The sequence below is a fragment of the Bufo gargarizans genome, chromosome 1 (genome assembly GCF_014858855.1).
Source record: "Bufo gargarizans isolate SCDJY-AF-19 chromosome 1, ASM1485885v1, whole genome shotgun sequence".
In the NCBI taxonomy this organism is placed as follows: domain Eukaryota; kingdom Metazoa; phylum Chordata; class Amphibia; order Anura; family Bufonidae; genus Bufo; species Bufo gargarizans.
The window spans coordinates 39,273,782-39,294,111 of NC_058080.1; the positions used below are offsets into that span (position 1 = coordinate 39,273,782).

The 20,330-nt window shown below is 43.5% G+C and overlaps 1 protein-coding gene across 8 annotated transcripts in view; it reads left to right on the plus strand.

The window, feature by feature from the left end:
- Positions 1–20,330, plus strand: part of CTBP1 (C-terminal binding protein 1) — a 291,924-nt gene that overhangs the window by 221,552 nt on the left and 50,042 nt on the right. For all 8 annotated transcript variants that reach the window (XM_044294954.1, XM_044294936.1, XM_044294982.1 and 5 more), the window contains one exon: positions 17,624–17,778. In XM_044294954.1, the coding sequence (XP_044150889.1) occupies positions 17,624–17,778 (155 nt within the window). The remainder of the gene's footprint in view (positions 1–17,623; positions 17,779–20,330) is intronic.

A 20,330-nucleotide genomic window follows, 5' to 3' on the forward strand; every position in this document is an offset into this window, starting at 1 on the left:
AGTCGACTAGGTTGGGTTTGTGTGCGGTAAACATCCCTATTGTCCCCAGGCCGAATGAAGCAGGGCTGAGTTTGTCAGATGGGTGACATCACAATGGGTTATGTGTGGGCTTTTTCATAGGGCTGCCAAGGCGATGACTAACTCATCGTTCTCGTGAGTGATTTGGGGGGGGTCTACCAATTATTTCATTTAACCGACTGATCAAAGTCTAAAATGTGTCCTTGTTATGACCAGATATTCTATTGATGGGCCACATCATTATTATTTTTGGAATTCAATTTTGGTGGTCTTCATCCTATAGAACCACGGTTTTCAAGATCAGCACATGCTGGGAGTAGTTTGACCAGTCTGGAGCAATGATGATGGTGTGTGGACCCTGGTTATGTCTTGGCTTTTTGTGGTCCATCCTGGTTCTAAAGGCTGCTCCAACTGCATACCGGAGACCTGGGGTAATATAGATAATAGGGGAGATTTATCAAGACTGGTGTGAAAGAGAACTGGCTTAGTTTTCCATGGCAGCCAATCAGATTACACCTTTCATTTTTCAGAGGAGCTCTTAAAAATGAAAGGTTGAAGCTGATTGGTTGCTAAGGGAAACTAAGCCAGTTCTCCTTCACACCAGTCTTGATAAATCTCCCACTGGGTGTGTGTGTGTGTGTGTGTGTGTGTGTATATATATATATATATTTGTGTGCACATTCCTTCCTGTGGTTTTCTGTGAATGACCCTGATCACATAGTTGAAGATTAACTAGTGACTATTAGTTGTCCTCCTTCCCCTCTCTGTGGCGGTAAAGTTTGCACTGCTTCTCATACCTATTCCTAGTCTGTTACAAAAGTGTTAGCGCGCTAATCTTTTTTGAGGGCCCCACCCTTAACACTGGGTTCACACCTGAGCGTTTTACAGCGCGTTCAAACGCGCTGTAAAACGCTCAACACATGAAAACCAATGCTTCCCTATGGCCCTGGTTCACACTTGAGCGTTCTACAGCGCGTTTGAACGCGCTGAAAAACGCCCTACGCTCAAAAAAGTTCTTGAACTTCTTTGGGGCGTTTTGTCGCGCGTTCCCGTACATAGACTTTCGGGAACGCGCGACAGTGGGCGTTCGCTTGTCTCTGTATGCGCGATTGTAAACGCCCGTACAATCGCGCATACGGAGCGCTCCTTTCAGAACGCTCAGGTGTGAACCCAGTGTCAGAGCTGCATTAGTGATCTGCGGGGGCAATATTCGTGTGCCTGTTAACACTTTCACTGCTGGGCTGGTCAGCTGAGAGGTAGTAGTTTTTAAAATGGGCCTAGAGGAGCCTTAGAGATTCCCAGGACCACCAACACCTACTTACTCAACCATAAAAATATTTTTTAAATATGCCTTTTCAAGACGAAAATTGGCCTGTGTAAAAGACCCTTAAGTTGCTACCATCTTGCTTTTCCTGGCTAGGACTTGTAGTGCTTGGCACCATCTCGATACCAAAAGGTTATGGAGATCTGCTGTTGTCACCCACAGGGCATGTTCTGTGTTGCTAAGCAACATGGCCTAAAGTACTCATTAGGAAAGGGTACTTAAAGGGATTATCTACTGACATCTCCCCACCTCTGCCTTAATATGAAAATATTGTTAAAGGGGGTGGTCCCCATTTAAGACCCCTTTTTTCAGCAATGTGTGGCTCAGTGAAGGAGTAACCTTGGCGATAATAGCTGAATAATGGTGGTTCTGGCAACTCGACTATCGGGAACGTGATTAGAGGGCTCATAAAACAAGAAGATGGGAACCAGCGCCTCATTGAGCAGCGTATCCACTATTAGATGGCGGATACCATAATGCAGTAGTTTTTCTGGGCATAATTTGGCGTTGTCAACATGGGTGCTGGGGGTTTCCTCTATGTCCACGTCCGATTAGTTTTGCTCCTCGGTGGACAGAACCATGTGCACCAGGACTGTTCCATGGCGCTGTGCTGTGGACCCATATTGCCCTCTGTATACCGCCTTACGATGCCCACATAGGGCACCATTAATATGACATCTGTGTATGAATTTGGAGGCTCACACACATTTTCAGGTGGAGCTCACTTTGATGGGCGCTGTCATGGTGCCATACAACCGAGCTTGTATGGAGCAGTAACGTGGCCATGAGTCCCACAACTCTGCCTGTCCCCTCCAATGTACTGCTCAGGGGCTGACTAATATTCTATTTCTCTAAGGCCTCATGCACACGGCCGTTGTTTTTGTCCGCATCCGAGCCGCAGTTTTGGGGGCTCGGGTGCGGACCCATTCACTTCAATGGGGCCGCAAAAGATGCAGACAGCACTCCGTGTGCTATCCGCATCCGTTGCTCCGTTCCGTGGTCCGCATAAAAAATATAACCTGTCCTATTCTTGTCCGCAAAATGGACAAGAATAGGCAGTTATATCAATGGCTGTCCGTGCCGTTCCGCAAATTGCGGAACACACACGGACGCCATTCGTGTTTTGCGGATCAACAATTTGCAAACCGCAAAACACACACACAACGGTCGTGTGCATGTAGCCTTATAATGGGAATTGCCTTTTGAGCAATTCTTTACTCCAAAGCTTTCCTTAAGTAGTACCCCGCCACCGGATTTTAACCACGCTGCCTCCTCTGATGTTTCCTAGATTGGTCTGCTCATCATCCCGTTTTTTTCAAAGCCGATTATGACGGCGACGGCTCCTAAAGAAGCAGCTGTCAGCTCTACCTTCTTTCTACCAGTCATCGCCACTGGGGAAGGGAAGAAAACAATCGGGGTCATGTGTCATTCATGTCATGTCGCACAGCTTTTCGTTATTTTTTGCTTCCATTTGGGCCATTTCAGTTTATGTTGTCTGACCACAATTTTTTTATTGTTTTAATCCAGGTCCTTATAGGAGTCACCATGGTAGATTTTATTTGTATATAATATATATATATTTTTTTTTTTCATTTTATGATACTTACATTTTTTTTGTGTAATTTGGAAAGCCAACCCCAAGAAGTGAAAAAATTGGGTTATTCCTTTATTTTAGCATGGTTGACAGGTGTTGAACATTCATGGATTCATGTAACCGAGGGCCCTTCTCTATACATATATGGGATACTGTCTAATGGATGCCTTGCAGGCGCAATTACATCCTTATTTAGGAGCACGGGGAATAGATGTATGACCTTGGGAATAGCTGGCCTTCCGCGTCTCATGGCATCGAGCCTGTAATGTGCCTGGTTTTTCCTTGTCTCTCAGGCTCAGTGTGGGACCAGCCTGGTAATCGATGATGCAAATTTGCCATTCAACAGATTCCTACATGATGGTGTAGTGAGCTGACCTGCAGTCCTATGTAAACTAACTTCATTAGGGTGAAGCATATTGGGCACCCCCATGGGCTCCATAGCGGTGGCATGGCATTAACTTGGGTGAATTTTCTTTTTTTGTCCTAATTTAACCAGTAGGTGGTAATTGAGGGGTAGAGATTATCCGGCTCTCTTACAGATGGACATTTATATACCATAAGTGTCCAGCCTGATCTTCATTATAACCCTAGTACATACAGATGATGCCTGACTGGCCAATAACCCTTATGGAGGCATCAGGCAAATCAATATTCACCTCTCTCCTCGACACCAAGAATTGCCTTGGGAAGGAATTAGAGAAAATCGGCCATAATTACCTCAGGGCTTTTGTATACACCCAGAATGTCCCACCCTGGGCTGAGACACACACAAAACAGGATCGTTCTGAAGGAGCAGCCACATCATGTTCAGCCTCATCATGTTCAGCCTCAATTATGGTTGTCACTCAGCTCTCCCCAGCTAATGAGTCCAGTTCTGTCATAAATCAGATGACTTTTGTGACATCCTGTATTGGCTTCTCAGTGACCTTGAAAATGTTTTGGGATTTCCAGGTGGTTCCTCATCCAAAATCCTTAAGGGGGATTTCCAGTATCTAGATATTGATGGCCTATCCTCAGGATAGGTCATCAGGATCAGTTCGGTGGAGGCCTGACACCCGTCAACCCCCAGATATGGCAGGTGTAGAATTGAGCTATAGGTCAGTTTCTGGCGTAAAGTATATAGAATCTGTCAGGCCACAAGAAGTTGTGCACCATTTCTGTTAGTAAGGGTTGGAAGGTGTTCTTGCATTGTGACCATGTACTAAAGGTGTTTTTGGGGATCCAACAGGTCCCACAAAGCTAATATAATATGTTGAAGTTGCTGGAACTCTTCTTCTGAAAATCCGGCTTCTGTCGACCTCACGTCCTTTACCAGTTTTCCGGCCTGGGCTGTGGACCGAGTGTCCCTTCCTTTGAGGACGGGGCCAGAACTGTTCAGCTCCTTGGACGATGTGCAAACTCCTGAATCCACCTCATCTGCACATGACGAAAAGTCCTGGCCCCGTCCACCGTGTAAGAGACGTCCCATCAATAGTTGCGGGTAAAGTAATGATTCCCGTCGTGTTACATCAGGTGACATAACGCAACTGCGCCGTGAGAGACACAAAAGAAGAAACCTGATGAATTTTTGGTTGCACTCGGCTTTGCCATGTACCGTTATAATACTGGTCTTCCAATGTGATAGGGTCTAGGTGTAGCTGCTGTTTATTCCCCCGCTATTTATTGTGTTTTTTTTGTGTGTTTTTGCGCTGTTCGTGTACATTTGGCTGACATTGACCCACAGTGTAGCCATTTCATGAGGTCATAAGATCGGATGGCCAAAAGTAGTGTCCATTTGTTCACGCTCTGGAGCTCTTTGCTGAATGTGTCATTGCCGGCTGTGTGTGGTCAGAAAATGAGCTCATAGTTGTCAGATTTCTTCCAAACTCTTTATCCGCCTCAAATAATTTTTCAATGGAATTAATGGGCTCTGATCAATCTCCTCGTCCCGTTAGTAAGATTTTTCAATGTGTCGCTCTACCCAAGAACCAGCCGTCTGGTTTATAAAAAGTGTCTTTCTCGCTGGAGGACCTTATACAGACAACCCATTGATTTGAATGTGTAATGCTTAAAGTCACCTATGGTGGCGCTGCAAGGAAACTGAACACTTACTGCCAGGTTTCCACACAGATCAGAGCTGATCGATGGGGGGCTCTTTGGGATCAGCTTATTTTTAATGGACCCTTCTAAAAGTAGGCACTGTCTATGTTTAATATAGATACGTTACATTTTGAGATCCCGAGGTGAGGGCTTTTAGTGGTGGAAACTTGGTAAACTGGGGAATTCCTTTACGGCAAAAGCGATTTGTGGGAACAAAGGAGCCTATGTAGGAAAAGTCTTAGCCTAGGTGAGAGATTTTCATAGTTGTGACACCTTGCAGCAGAGTTCCATGGTCCTGGATTTGTGGACCATTCATGATCAGTCTCGTCCATGGGCTTGGTGAAAAACCCTAGGGAAGTACACTATCCCTGCTCCTTACATTACGGGTTCAGCGTATATTTGTGCTGCACTGTGCCCTTCGTTTTCTTGTCCTCCCGTACATGACGAGACACGGCATTGATGTGACGCTGCCATCTCGATTGACTCGTCCTTTGCTGCGAGCGCTCGGTTACATAATATTCCTTGATTTTGAAGATGGCTGGATGTGACGTGACCACTGAGTTTATGCTCTGCGTTCCTCTGCCTGCAAGCAAACTCCTCTGATGTCGCATGTAGGAGAAAAACAATCCCGAAATCTTCCTGCTTGGTTAACCCTTTCCCCATCCCCCCTGAAGTTAGGCTTTTATAGGTTTCCAAAGGCATTGGGATAACGAGAAGCAAGCACATGGGTACGACACAGGCCGGAGATTGCAGTGTAGCGCTTCATACGTTGCGTTGCAATCCTCAAGGTACTGAAATGCAACCCTGTGTCCCATCGAATCAGAAAGGGTTCAGACTTATCAGTGTTACGAAAAATCTCAGTGCAGCCCTATCCTTAAAGGGTTCGTCAAGAATGAAAAAAAAAAAAAAAGATTTCAATTAAAAACAGCGCCGCACCTCTCCACGGGCTGCCTGTAGTATTGCAGTTCAGCCCTATTCACTTCATTGGAGCTGAGTGGTAATACCAGGCACAACCCGTGATCAGGCGTGGCGCTGTTTCAGGAAGAAAGTGGCCATGTTTTTTGTAATCCTGCAAAGTTACCATAAGGCGCTTGTTTATTCTTTGCTAGCGGATTGTGGCGCAGATTCCGGTTGTTTAAAGCGACAACTGTTTCAAGAAGGGACATGCCCCTTCTGGGGGCAGTGTCCAGACAGATGCCGTTGGAAGCCGCCATGGTTGTCCACTTGTGGTTTAGCTTCATTCAATGAGGCTAAACTGTAAGTGGCAGCATTTAAAATAAAAAACCGCCATGCTGTCCTAATCAGCCGCCACGGTTTCTGTGTGAACGGGTCTCAGGTGCTTGGAGGACCAGTCACATTAACATGTTACAGAGACCCCTTACATTTTCCATGGGGGGTCTCGCCACCCCCTGCATCTTTATGTAAATTAGTGTCCAGTCGGAGGAGCCTATGGTCTTCCATATGGCCAGCTATATCTTACGGTAAAATATATTGTGAACCCTCGCCTGTAAGGGGCAGTGTTTATGTACCTATCCCCTTCATAGCCCAGAATGTATAATATTACCGCCTGCTGTGCCTTCTTTACAGGCATGTCACTGTACTGACTAGTCGTATAAACGGTGTGGCCTGCGGAACGCTCGTCACCTCCACAGTGTGAGCAATCGGCACACAGCCGAAGGTTAATTGAAATCCAATGTGTGATTTGCACATCTTATATTTGGTTCGAGCAAAGGGTGAAAAATATAAAAAATAAAGGCAGTCAAAGCAGCAGGTGACATTAGGAAATGTCAGCAGTAGATCTGGCGTGTCGGCTCTTTTAATATAAAGCACTCGGAAGCCATTTTATTGTCAGAAGTATTTGTGCTATGCATTTTAAGTGGGGGGTGTACAGGATTAGAATAACATGGCTCTTTCCTGCCTGAAACAGCGCCGCCTCTGTCCACAGGTTGTGTGTGGTATTGCAGCTCAGTAAACTTCAATTTAAGGAGTACTGTTGTATTTTGTAGCGCAACGGATTACAGGGAATAAGCAGGAGCCCAAGGCTCGGGATGCATTGTCCCTATGCTCTAGTAGTGTACATTTTGACACTTTGCTGTAGGGCCCCCTTCCGGTATTGGTCAACCTTACCACCCCCAAAACCACCTAGCATAGGAGGCGCTCGTTTGCCCCATCTCCTTTTTTTTTATTTTTATTTTTTTAAGGACCTTTTGGGTTGGTTCCTCACAACCTTTATTTGCAAATGTTTGTAGGGCTTGTGAACAGATCTCTTACATAGGTGCTCACCCACCCGTAGGATTGAGGTGGATACAACAAAACGTCTATTGGGTCTGCTATGTAATTTGCCTCTATAATAGACCCACTCCCCTGCGTTTTATGGCTACAAGATGAGACTAAAGACTAACATTTACCATTGAGTCCTACTGGACTTTTGCCTGGATCAAAGGCGGAGAAGTCTTGGCCTAGCTTAAATTTTTATTTATTTTTTACGTTATTTTGTTTTATGGGGTATCATGTTCCTGCAGTGGCAAAGGACCGTTGGCTAATTGTATCTCCATAAATGATCTCAGGAGCATGGAAACCTAAAATTCGACTGTACATGACACCTGCCTAAGTCAACGTACCTGGTCCCCTCCGTATCTCCAATCTGGTCCCCCATCAGGATGCCTGCCACCGTCATGATCTCTTACTCATCAAGTGTAAGATAAGTCCCTCCTGTACACTGCTCTTGTACATTGTAGGCACTTTCCTTCTGAGATCAGTGGTGGAGGAGGGGGTTATATCTTCAACTTTCCTACAGCACTCTAGATGAAGTCTGAGACATCGGTGGCCATCTTCAAAGGAATCTGACAGGGGACCAAAATGGAGGGACGAAGGACAGAGACATCAGTGGCCATCTTGAAAGGAATCTGACGGGACCAAAATGGAGGGACGAAGGACACCAAGTATGATTATACATGTCGTGTATAGTGAAATTTAAGGCATGGACTGAAGCGCTACTGATGGCCCTAGCCCATCAGGGACTTCACCATTAACCCCATTTCCCTTTGGGCATTGCCTGGCAGTATTATTTTGTGGGGACAGTAGTTGTTTTATGTATAGTCAGCCTAAAGGAGCCCTACACGTTCAATATCTGTCGGGAGAGTGGAGAAGGACGCTGCCAAACACTTAATTTCACCCAATCCTGTCGCGAGAGAGTTTGTCACTCCTCACACACATTAGAGTGTCGGCCAACAAAGGACTAATGTGTATGACTAGCTTTAGGGTAAGCTCACAGGTGTCAAAGTTTTGTGGTATTTCCCATAATGTGAAATCCACGTACATGATGCAGAAGAACCCCACCCAGCATTTCAGAGTAGGGGCTGCTGGAGTATGACGTGGGTGGGGGTTTGCTTGATGTCTGTCTTCTACTGTGGCTGAATATCTCTTACTGTTCCCATGACAACAGAGTCCACATTTCATGTGTGTGTGTATATAAGTACATATACATACACACACACACACACACACACTATACATACTTACTTTACAGGCGTGTATTCGAATTTTGACCTTTTTATATATTATGGGTGTTTTTTGTTTTCTTTTTGTATATAAGGGCTGAGGCCCTCTCTTGTCTTCTCATGACAACATTTCCTGCCCTTGTGGTTTGGCAGCTTATTTTTATCATAGGAACGCCGAACCTTAGAATCTCGCATACATTTTACAACAGTAGGTTACAAAATAACGTGATCTGAAATAAGAAATCTGATCTGGGTGATAGTGTCGGGCAAGGCACATGAGCTGATGTAGCTGGATCAAATCTGATTAGGCATATTGCTATATTGTCCTGGCTCCATATATGTTGTTACTTATCCATACATTGCGCTCCCATGGCACCTTAGGCTGCTGCCTCCCCTGCCTATCGCTTTTTTTCCCCTGTCAGAAGTGATACTTCTTCTTTTCTGCAGTTATGCCTCATTTTTTTATTATTTTTTGTCTTGCTCTGCTTATTCTGGAGTATTCATGATATTCAGTGCTTGTCTGATGAATGCATTTTTTATGCCTGCACACTGTAATTCGCTAGTGGCAAGAGTGAAGAAGTGTCTGTGTGTGTGTAGATATAGATATATATATATACTTCTAGCAGCCTCTGTGAGTGTGTAACAAGACTGCTCTCCGTAGACTTCCAAATGTCTGCCTGTAACGGCAACTTCCCGTCCACAGCCACAGAAGGAAGAGCAGCTCTGGAGCTTCAACTGCTTCTCTGACATAAGGAACATGCAGGCCAAAACCTGGAGCACATGACTATATGCATGTCCATATACTGTGTTAGACAAGTGAATTGTGGGGTGTAAAGTTCCAGGTTGGGTGCTGGTTATCGAAACAGAGTTCTCAGTGCCTTGAAGTCATTTTATGAGGGGATCTAGACTACCTGGCACCACAGTGAGTTCTGGACCTAGGTTGTCTGTTTAGCGACCATTCAAGGTTGAGCCAAGTAGTTTATCAAATGAAGGAGACCAAAATGGGTCTCAAGAATCAAGATGTATCTCCATTTCCACTCCCCATACAATATTGCCCTTAGGCAATAAATAGTTTATTACTAGATTTAGGTTCCCCACTCCTTCAGCTAATTGTAGTTTCACAAACGGTTCTAGACTCGGTGTTGTCCAGTATATGCAAGATGTTGTTTTTGGTCGTATTCGAACCTAGGTCCAAGTGCTAACCACTGAGCCAACGTGCTATAAGCCTTTTGGGCCCCAGGAGGTCACACCCCTCCTGTCAACTAACAACCCAAACCCCCCCCCCCCCCCGCCCAGCACACCCACATTTTTTTTTCTTGAAATTGAAAGAAAATTGCATGAACAAAATTCTGCTTCTACAGAATAAATGCAGCTCAGTTGGAAATGTGCTTCAAGGAGTTATCTGCCTTGGACAGTCTCTACCTACAAGAGTCCTTTTGACAAAAAAAAATAATGACAAAGTGTTCCCTTGCGATCAGGTCGAATCTTTTAGAGTTAAGTGTTTAGTTTCCCTGCAGCACCACCGCAGACAAAACTAAGCATTACACACAGTGCCCACAGTGCATCAATGGATTTTCCGGGTAATGTAGGACAGGATGGGTCCTCCAGTGAGATGGACGCTTTGTAGGTGTTGGCCTCTGTGGCCAACAGATAAGGATCCCCATCCATTAACTAAAAATTCTCCAATCGGGTGTACGAAAATATTTTCTAATCTAGACAACCTCCTTGTTTCCTGACGCTACCAATGTAAATGTTCACAAGAGTCGCCCCTGGAGGTAAGCGACATGCCAACACTTTTGGTACATGATGGCTTTCTCTCGGTGGAGCCTATTTCGGTTTTCTTTACTGGAGGCATAAACACAGCAGTTGATTTTGTAGCGTCTTTACAATGTTTTTTTTAAATCTGTTTTGTGTGCATTGTGTCTTTAACCTCTCCTTTAAGGATTCTGGTTTTGGGCTGTAGTGAGTTTCTTAGAAATTTTGAAATCCTTGTATATGTGGCTCATTGTGTTTGATGTTATGAAATTATCGACATTCTGCTGGGATTTTATTTTTGTTTCCAGTTTTTTCTTTTTTTTTTTACAACATCGGCTTTTTCACATACTACGAAACTAGAATACAGAGGGCTACTTGGTGTTGTCCAGCCACCTGGGCTGAGTGTTGGGTCACCGTCCAATTCAGCTCCACACATTAGGTGCCAAATTGGACAAGATCTTGTTTTTGTTTGCTAGAGCCAAGCGGTTTAGTGGCTTCTACTTTCCAGAAATCTCCTATAACCCCTAATTGATTTGGATCAGATTTTGGTCCTTCCTTTGGAGACACCAGATGTATAAGCAGAAAGGTTTGGGGCAAACACAAAATGGTTGAGTAATTCATTGGTCCATAGTTGATTTTGAAGGATTATGAGGATTTTTTGAACATGAGTGTTGTATTTTTTTAGCTTCTCTGGACAATTGTATGGAGATTTTTGTTCATTTTGAAACTCGCATCAGTTTGAATTATTGGGTTACTTCTAACTGGTGAGAGAGGGTAATCTGAATAGAATATTCTTCAATCTAGATATGTACAAAAGCTGATATCCTATGGGTCTGGTAACGAGTGAGGTGCTTCTGACAGTCAGGGAGATTTTAAGGTGGTCAGTCAAGGGCACTTTTTGCCATCTTGTAAAGATTTGCCTTCACTTTACGATTAGTGGCTTCCAACAAACCTGAAAATTTGATGCTCCCTTCACTGTTTTCTCCATGCATGCACCCACGACCCGAGGCCACATACAAATGACCATGTGACCAAGAGAGCCAAAGTGCAGGGAAAACTTAGAAAGGGACTCACCAGAATCGGTGGTGGACCAAAAGGACCTGGCTTTAAGATAAATATGGCTGATTTCCATGTTTTCCTAACCCCGTAGAGCCTCTTTAAATTTGTGGTCATGATGGGGGAAAAAGGTGTGTGGTGTGACTTCCTCAAATTTGGCTTCGAAAAAACTAAAATGTTAAAGGCCAAAGGCTCATAATAATGTATTGCAAATGAGAACGTACACAGTATAGTGGCTGTGGTAGGTCTTCTGGTGACATACACATTTTTCCTGTCTCCATAACTAAGAAATCCAGCAAAGCCTATGATGTAAAGTCAATAATAGCCAGGAGATCTTATCCTGATTGTTATACTAACGTCCCGAGGGGAGATACTATGACAACCAGTTACAGCGTTAATGGGTGGAGACCTCCGCAGCCACAACCTGAGTGGTACGTGTGAAGATCTATGCATTGAACCTTCATATGATTGTATACTCAGGCTGTGGATATGGGAAAGAAGATATGTTGCAATATAGGCTTGGAAAAACCTGGCCAATTTCTTCCAAAAACTGGAAGAACATGTCACACATTTCGACTTCTCTGTCACATTACCTTCAATGGAGATGAGGAGCAATACCAGGTACAATCTATGTACAGATATGGCGCGTTTTTTTTTTTTTTAAAGAAACCGGCCATGTTTTTTTTAATCAATTACGCATTGTTGGGCAAGGTATCCTTGGCTTGGCTTGCCATCATTAACAAATTGTGCTGCAAACCAAGTACCCAAGGATCTAAAATTGTCATAGAAGGATCCAAAAACAGCGCTACTTTTGCCCATGGTATCTGTCTGGTATTACAGCGCCATTCAAGGGAATGCTACAATACTAATTCGCACTGCCAACACTAAGAGTGGTACTGTTTCTCAACAAAGTAGATCTTTTATATTTAGGAATGTCTCCATCCATATTTTTATGAAGTTGTCTTATCTGAGACGATCCTTTTTAGAAAGCAGCCACAGGTCCAGCCCAGCAAACAGCTAATTTTGTCAGGAGAAGCCATGGCCAGCCAAGAGTTTCCCTTAAATGAGTTGTTCTCTGCACTGACTTCTTATAAATGGAGGACCTTACGGTATCCATATGCTCTGTTAGTGCTCATGTGCAGGGTATAGGGTTTCCCAAAAAAAAGTATACATATGTGAAGTGGTCTGTATGGTGCCCAAGTTAAAATGAACATGTGATATCTTTTGCCTTCGGAGTCTACTTCTCCAGCTCTTCAATGTCTACGATGGTTGAAGAACAAGTCAATATCTACTCTCCTCTTGCGTCAAGTCTTATTTTTTTCATATTTTTTTTCATACAAGTAACTAAAGTCTATTAGAGGCATAAGGCATAGACAAAAAACTTCTGAAACCACCAAGATTTTGTCTCTTTGTGACCGTTCTGACCTCGTGGTACAATCAATGCTGTGATAACATCTGCAGAAACTTCCTCATTTAGTAGCACATTCAATTTTCTTGTTCCTGTCTTAGTAGTTTTCATGTTCTCAGTTTGTATTTCTTTCTACAACTTTTTTCCTTTTTGAGCTAATAATGTAAGGAAGAAAAAAAAAGTACAATCTGACAGGAGGTGTAGGGTTTAGCCCTAATAAAACATCTGAGTTGTTAGACCTTCAGCCCGAGCCCAATTGGTTAATTGTTTAATCTACTCTATGGCCAACAGTCCCGACTCCCTCATAAACATACATGCTTGGATTGGCCAAGTGTGCACATTTATGGGGGTTCCAGAACTTGAGTATCGTTGACCTATCCTGAGGATAGGTCATCAGTATCAGATCTTTATGGGTCCGACCCCCAGAACGCTGCATAGGTACATTATTACTGTAGGTTGCTTATGGGGGAAAGTTTCTCTGTACATACAGAGTCTGACGAAACGTGTACAGTTCGGACAACAATATCCTAATGTGTATGGGAGCCTTCAGGTATAACACATTGTTTGGTGGTACTTAGATGTACTTTATTTAAGTTGGGAGTACTTGGCTTTGGGACATTGACCAGCACAATCTCAAGTCTGTTTATAAATTCATAGTTCATAATCTGATTCTCAACTTGACCATGAAGTCTACCCACACTACCAGTAGTTACTGCTGAAAGTTGCAGATTAAATATGTACCATCAAGACTCAAGAGGACCTGATCCAGAGACCTGGTCCTTTTACCCATGAAAATGACTCCTCTCTTTTAGGAGACTTGTTAAAGGTCTGTAATATGCATCATTAACCTTTTGGAATTTTAAAAAACAACCAAAAACAATATACTTTTAGGGGGGCATCAAGTTGTATTTTCCTGTCTTTCATACTGTGATGGTGTTCGAATGGTTTTAATTTTTTTTTCTAGTGGGAAAGTTTCTGTACGTGAGCATTTTATGGTGACTGTCCTGGAATTACCAAGAAAACCTTACCCATTGTGAAATTTTGAAGAGTGTAATAGAGAATTTTGTAAAAATTTGACTTCTTGGGAAATGAGCAGGACTCAGTCATGTATTAATTTGGTGGTTTGAAACATAGAAGGTGTTCCTTACGCCACGTTCTTACCTTCAACTTAGGCCCCGGAGAACTTGACTTGTGGTAGAAGCACAATTCTTCTCTTGTGTGGCTTTTCCCCTTTATATTGTGTTAACAGAAGTTCAGCCAAACTTATGTCTGTTGTGTTTGGATTCAGCTCTGTTGTTCTTTGCCTAATCTATGCCGACCAGTCTTTATTTTTCCATTCTTTTTTTCTATTTCTTCCCTTTTTCCTATTTTCTTTGCCTTTGCTGTGAACTTGGCGGTGTAAAGTTGCCTTTTTTTCTTTTAACTCATTGAGTGTAAGAAAACTGAGATTATTTTTTTTGTTTAGTAAAAATGCAGTTTTGCCTGGTAAGAGTTGATCCTCCAGCAAACTTTCCCTATACAGGCTTTAAAGGAGTTGTATGGACAAACATAGCTGCCTTTTTAAAAATAAAAAACAATGCTTCACCTTGTTACAGGTTGTGTGTGATATTGCATCTCTGCCTCGTTGAACTGCAAGACCAGAAACAACCTTTGGGTTACTAAAGCAGTCACGTTTTTCTAATTTTGGACAGCCCCTTTAAGCAATCAAGCCAGTCCAAAAAATTTGATTAAGACTATTGTTGGCATCTTTTCAGTTGGGCAACAGCCTTTCCATTACGCCCCATGACAGCACCTGTGAGAGATCCTCCCCCTTCCGGACAGGAAACAGGAACTTCCCAGATCCTTAAATTGGTCCATTGCCTTCCACTCAATTATGTAGGTGCTGTCATGGGCTCATGGAAAACATATTACCGGTAAGAGTAATTGAAGTATTTTGTAACCTATAAAGAAGATGTGCAGGATTTTACGACCGATGGCCTATCCTCAGGACAGGCCATTAATATCTGACACCCTGCACACCCGCCAATCAATTGTTCAGCAGTAGCCCTCTCTGTGTGGTTACTGTGGCACTTCCCCAGTTGATGTAATTGGTCCCCTGCTGATCAGATATTGATGGCCTATCCTGAGGTTAGCCATCCTGGCCAACCCCTTTAATCTTTTCTACTTCCTTCTGGATTAGTCTAGAGGAGACATCTTCTATCTGACTGAGGCGCTTTTAATGGGCGCCAAAATGTAAACAAATATATGTAAAATTAGACCAGTTACCCTGGAAAGAAGTTGGTGCAGACAAGTCCTTCTTGTCATCTGTGGTTTATTTGGTGCCGGACAACTAGATTTCTATACTTTAGAAATTGCATTAAAGGATAATTCGACCTTTTTTGTACTGTTTTTGCCGCGTTACACAGAGTTTAAGCCATTCACACTAATTTGGCCTCTGGATGCCAATCTGCTGTCTCAAGAACTTGGCTTTGGGACCATGATGGTATCCTTTGTGCACAGTGTATAGGGTTTTGAAGTTGAGCTTTTACTAAGGTCTTTTAGACCATTTGAAACCACCCAGATAACTTTATGCTCCTGCTGAAGACTATTTAAAGACTTCTGGGGGTACTATTTCTCCTTAAAGAGGTTCTACACCTTTTTATTACTGATGTGATGACATTCTTTGGATAGATCATCAGCATCTGATAGGCGGGGCTTCAATACCTGTGACCTACACCGACCCAGCGGTTTGAGAAGGCAGAGGCGCTCGCAGTAGCTCCATGGACATCTCGCTGTTTCCCGCATGCCCAGTCATGTCACAACTAATATGAATGGCCTGGGTGTCGGACCCCCACTGATCAGATGCTTATCATCTATCTAAAGAATAGTACATCAGTAATAAAAAGGTGTAGAACCCTTTAAGGGGAGCTCCTAGTAGGCATAAGGAGTTTTATAGGTCAGGCAATAATCCTCTGAATTCTGGGAAAAAGAATATTCTACTTGCATATGAAGACTTCTGTTAATCTTGCAACGATGATCAAGTATATAGAAATTAACAATCCATAATTTTGCTTGGCCTGATAAAAGCAGCCAAGGTATGCCTTGTCAGGTTGTAAAGGCTTTCTTCTACTTGGACATACATAGGTTGTACCGGTCCATATCTCCCAAGTTTTAGTCCAGTTTAGTACAAGAGGCATAGGTTGTTCTAGTTTGAAACTACATTAGTAACGTCTGGATGTGTCATGTAATCAGATCATTGACTGAAACGTTGGAACAAAGGGGAAAAGTTCAAGGCATTGGCTGGTGTCCAAGAGAAAGATGGGAAAAAGGCAGTTCCGTTGTTTTTGTGTTATCCTGTGTGAACTCGTTCCTGTAACCAGTAACCGTACACTCCAGGTTTACATCCAGAAACTAAATAACTTCTATGGGCAGTTTATCAAATCTCTAGCTGAAGGCAAACAATTCCTGAGGGGTGTGGGCACGCAATAGAAGGTCTATTGTATCATTCATTGCCCAAAAAAATATCTAAAAACTTCACCCTTCGCAAACTTTCTTTATGATGGATAATCCAAGAGATTGCAACGTTAGGCGCCTATGAAGGAATGTAAAGTCTAAATATTCCAAGTATTCGTAAGCAAGTCATCTGACCTTAAACGCTTCTCGTAAAAATGGGATTTGGAAAATTTAGGGAATGTACATTTAAATGGCAGCTTCAATGTGAAACATCTTGAAGTCTTCTCTGGCTTTCATGGTCCTGTCTCTAAATACAAAAAACAAATGCTGAAGGGGTTGTCCAGGGGCATAAAAATAATAACCCTATTAATATATGGTAGTCTAAATGATGATATCTGCACCGATGTCCTGACTTCAAATCCCTCTCGTATGGTCCAGGAAGCTCTACTTCCACCTTTATTCCGACACTTGTCTGTACCCAGAAAGAATACGAAAGATGTTCTAGGAGAGGAGACTGAAAGGAGACTAGGAGAGGTGGGCTGAAATCAGGACTTAGTGCACCTTTATTATGCTATATTAGTAAGTTTTACAATTTCATATTTGAGAACCAGACAGAGAACTTTTTATGTCCCTTGACAAGCTAGTTGAGTCATAAATATTTGGTTATGAACCATAAAAATCTTGTCTGTAGATTCATTGGTTGGAATATCATTAGGCACTATTTAGAAATTTTCTTGTCGGTAGATAATGCCAACACAAGTTTACCCTCTGGGGTAACTTTTTTATCGTAAGGACTTTCATAATGAGGGAATTTGTCCTACAAATGTCTCATCCTAGGTTGTCTTTACTTTTGAATGGATTCTTTGTATCTATGGCTAGATTTCTTGTTCGGTTGGCGATTCCAAGTAACATAAGAATTTCATTTTTGACTGGAGCTTCTTTTAGCTTTTCACCCTCCTTGGGGTTTCATCAGAAAACATCTACAGGTTCAGATACAGGCTTGTAGGATTTTATGGATCACTCTTCTGAACTGGAACTGTCTTGGACCAACCCTTTTTGATCAAGTAGGTCCACAACTAGCCGATCGCAAGGAGTCCTATTTTGGGTGAAGCGTTTCTGCAATGCCAATTAAACCTTACATGGCAACCTTTGGCACCAATTGAGTTTATGTACGGTGTAGATGGTCTTCAGAACAAGATCTGCTCTGGCTAATAGCAAAATTTCCTTTCATCACTCAATGTTTAAGTAATTATAATTATCTGATAAAGTCAACACAAAAGTACATAACCATTTCCTGAGTAAATAAGTGACTTCATGCCAGGTAGAAACTTACTCGGAAAATCATAAAATTTATAGATTGTGCTCTTTACTTCCTTGTCATATATTACCTTTCTCATGGCAAATCCATGCTCTCTGTCAAGACCGCTGTCCTAATTTTCTTTCTTTTTTCTTTTTAGGCATTCGACCTCCGATAATGAATGGGCCCATGCACCCGCGCCCACTTGTGGCCCTGCTGGATGGCAGGGATTGTACAGTAGAAATGCCAATCCTCAAAGACGTAGCCACAGTGGCGTTCTGCGATGCACAGTCCACGCAGGAAATCCATGAGAAGGTAAAGCAACGCAAACCCCATCCTCTTTGTAGAATAGCCAAATGTTTTTGTACTCCTAGGGGGACATTTATCAAGACGCCTTCATGGCGCATCCATACGCCAGTCTTGATCTCCCTGCACTGGCTTGAGATGTGCCTAATTTATGAAGAGGCAGATGCCTGTTTACCAGGCGCATCTCTGCCATGCACCAGAAACTCGTCTATGCTGGCTACAGTTTTACGCAAAAATTGGTGACTTTTTCTAATTTTATACTAGTTTTGTCTTTACAGAAATGGTTGGATGGGTTATCAGTATCTGATTGGTGGGGGTCCGACTTCCGGCAGCTGATCTGCAGTTCGAAGAGGCCATGGCGCTCCAGTGAGCACAGTGGCCTCCTCACGGCTAGCCAAGCAAGCTTCGTACATTGTATAGCGGCTGTGCCTGATATTGAATGGGGTTGAGCCGCACCTAGTCCATTTGACTGACGGACTAGGAAGAGGACACGGCATCTTCAAACAGTATATTGGCTGGAGCTTTGGGAGTCGGACCCCCACCAATCAGATAGTGATGAGGATAAGTCGCCAATATCAGACTTTTAGAAAACCCTTTTAGGGTAGCTGCTAGGGATGAGCGCATTTCATATTTTGTTTTCAGTTTGTGTTGTGGTATAATGTGAATTGCGTTATGGATTCCGTTACCACGGACCATAACGCGATTCCATGACGGAATTGGAGGTATTCTGTTGTTCATTCCGTCATAATAGAAGTCTATGGCCTGCATAACGGATACGTCTGGTTTCCGTTATGCTGGAGTCTGCATCTTATTGCTACAACATTATCTAAATTTTCAGTATTAGATGCTGCTCAGCACTCATCTCCGCAGGTAGGATTGAAGAAATGAGCAAGGAACCTGTTAAATATGAAAAATAATTGAGCCCCCCCCCCGCCAACCATTTGTGAATCGAGCCTGGGCCCTTGTCCAGCATATTTTTTGCTTCTTGGAGGGTAGCCAGTGCATGGTGCTGAGCGTCTTCAGTCAAAGAAAGTCCATTCATTTGTGTGCAAGCCCAGTCTCGAGGTGCTGATTTGGCAGGTAGTCCACAGGCGGGTGAGAGCATGTCCATACTACTGCATTGATTCCTCTCTCTTGTCACTCTGCAGCTCTTAGGCTTGGCGTGAAAGCGGGCCAGAATGATTGTCAGCGGGCAGCAGGGTTACAATGGAGCGTACCCCAATGCAAAGGAGCTATTTTTTTGTTGAGCATATGTAAAAATACGACCAACGCTAATTAAAAACGAGGAGGGCATCTTTGTAGAAAGCCTTGGGACAGTGTATAGTGTGAGCAGCATAATGGTGACTCCAACAATACATGGACTTCCACTTAGAGACCCAGGGAATTGAAGCCTGTCTTTGACGATGGCTCCGTTTTGGTTTGGCCTTAATTACCCACTTATTTGCATAACATTTGCCTGTTGTACTAGATTTTAGTTTCTGTCTCCAACTGCCCTAGCACAGTGTTCCCATCCGTAGGATTTGTAGGTCATCAATGTCCGATCGGCAGGGGTTCGACTCCCAGTACTTGCGCCAGTCAGCAGTATTCAGAAGCACTGGAACCGGGTCCGGAATCAACACATCGCTGTCCACTGTGTACTGGCCGGCCTGTTACTGCAAAGCTGCTTATGCGGCACATAAAATAGTAGTTTGGAAGCAGCGCATCGTCCTGTGTAAAGAGGTATGTGCTGCCGACAAGCTGTAAGTGTTATGGGATAACCGATCACCGTGGTGATCATTCATCTCCATACAGAGGGGATTACTACTGCATATACATTCATTGACAAAAAAAATAACGCACCAAGGAGTTGTTGAAATGGAATGAAACTTTCCCTATCTGAATATAATGATATATGTAAGTGATCACAATATTAGAGCGAAAGGAGACATTTCTTGAGGAAAATTGTGCAGTTGAAAGGAGGCTCTAAGACCCTATAGGGCACCTATAGCCTGGATACATAATGCGTTACGGCCTCTAGTCTGGATACCAGATGACATACGGCCTATAGCCTGGTGATAGAATAAGATACGGTTGGACATGGAGGCATACAGGTTCTATATGGTATCCTGCGGCACATTTGCCGGCAGATGTTACAGCTGGGTCTGTAGATCCTGTACATTTGTAGGTTGCTGAAGCTGACGGCCCAGCTGGTCCCATAAATGCTGGATTGGTGATGATTCTGGGGACTGAACAGCGAAGGAAGTGTTATAATCTGGAGGAGACATCGCTGGGAAACCCTTGTGTGTGCAGGCGAGCATTATACTGCTGATAAACACCAGTTGGAAGCCCGGCCATGAGAGGTGACACGTGGCCGCAGGATCTCCTGCACATAGCTCTGAGCTGTTAGTATCCCCAATATCACTACTAGGCGTGACCAACAGTCGTATGTGATGGCTCCCCCCCAGATGATCACACCAGCGGTGGAGCAGTGTGTAGCTCCACAGCAAAAGTAGGATTGAAGCGCTCAACGTGCGTCCTCCATACTCAAACCCAACTGTCATGGGATCCCAGAACCTGGATCC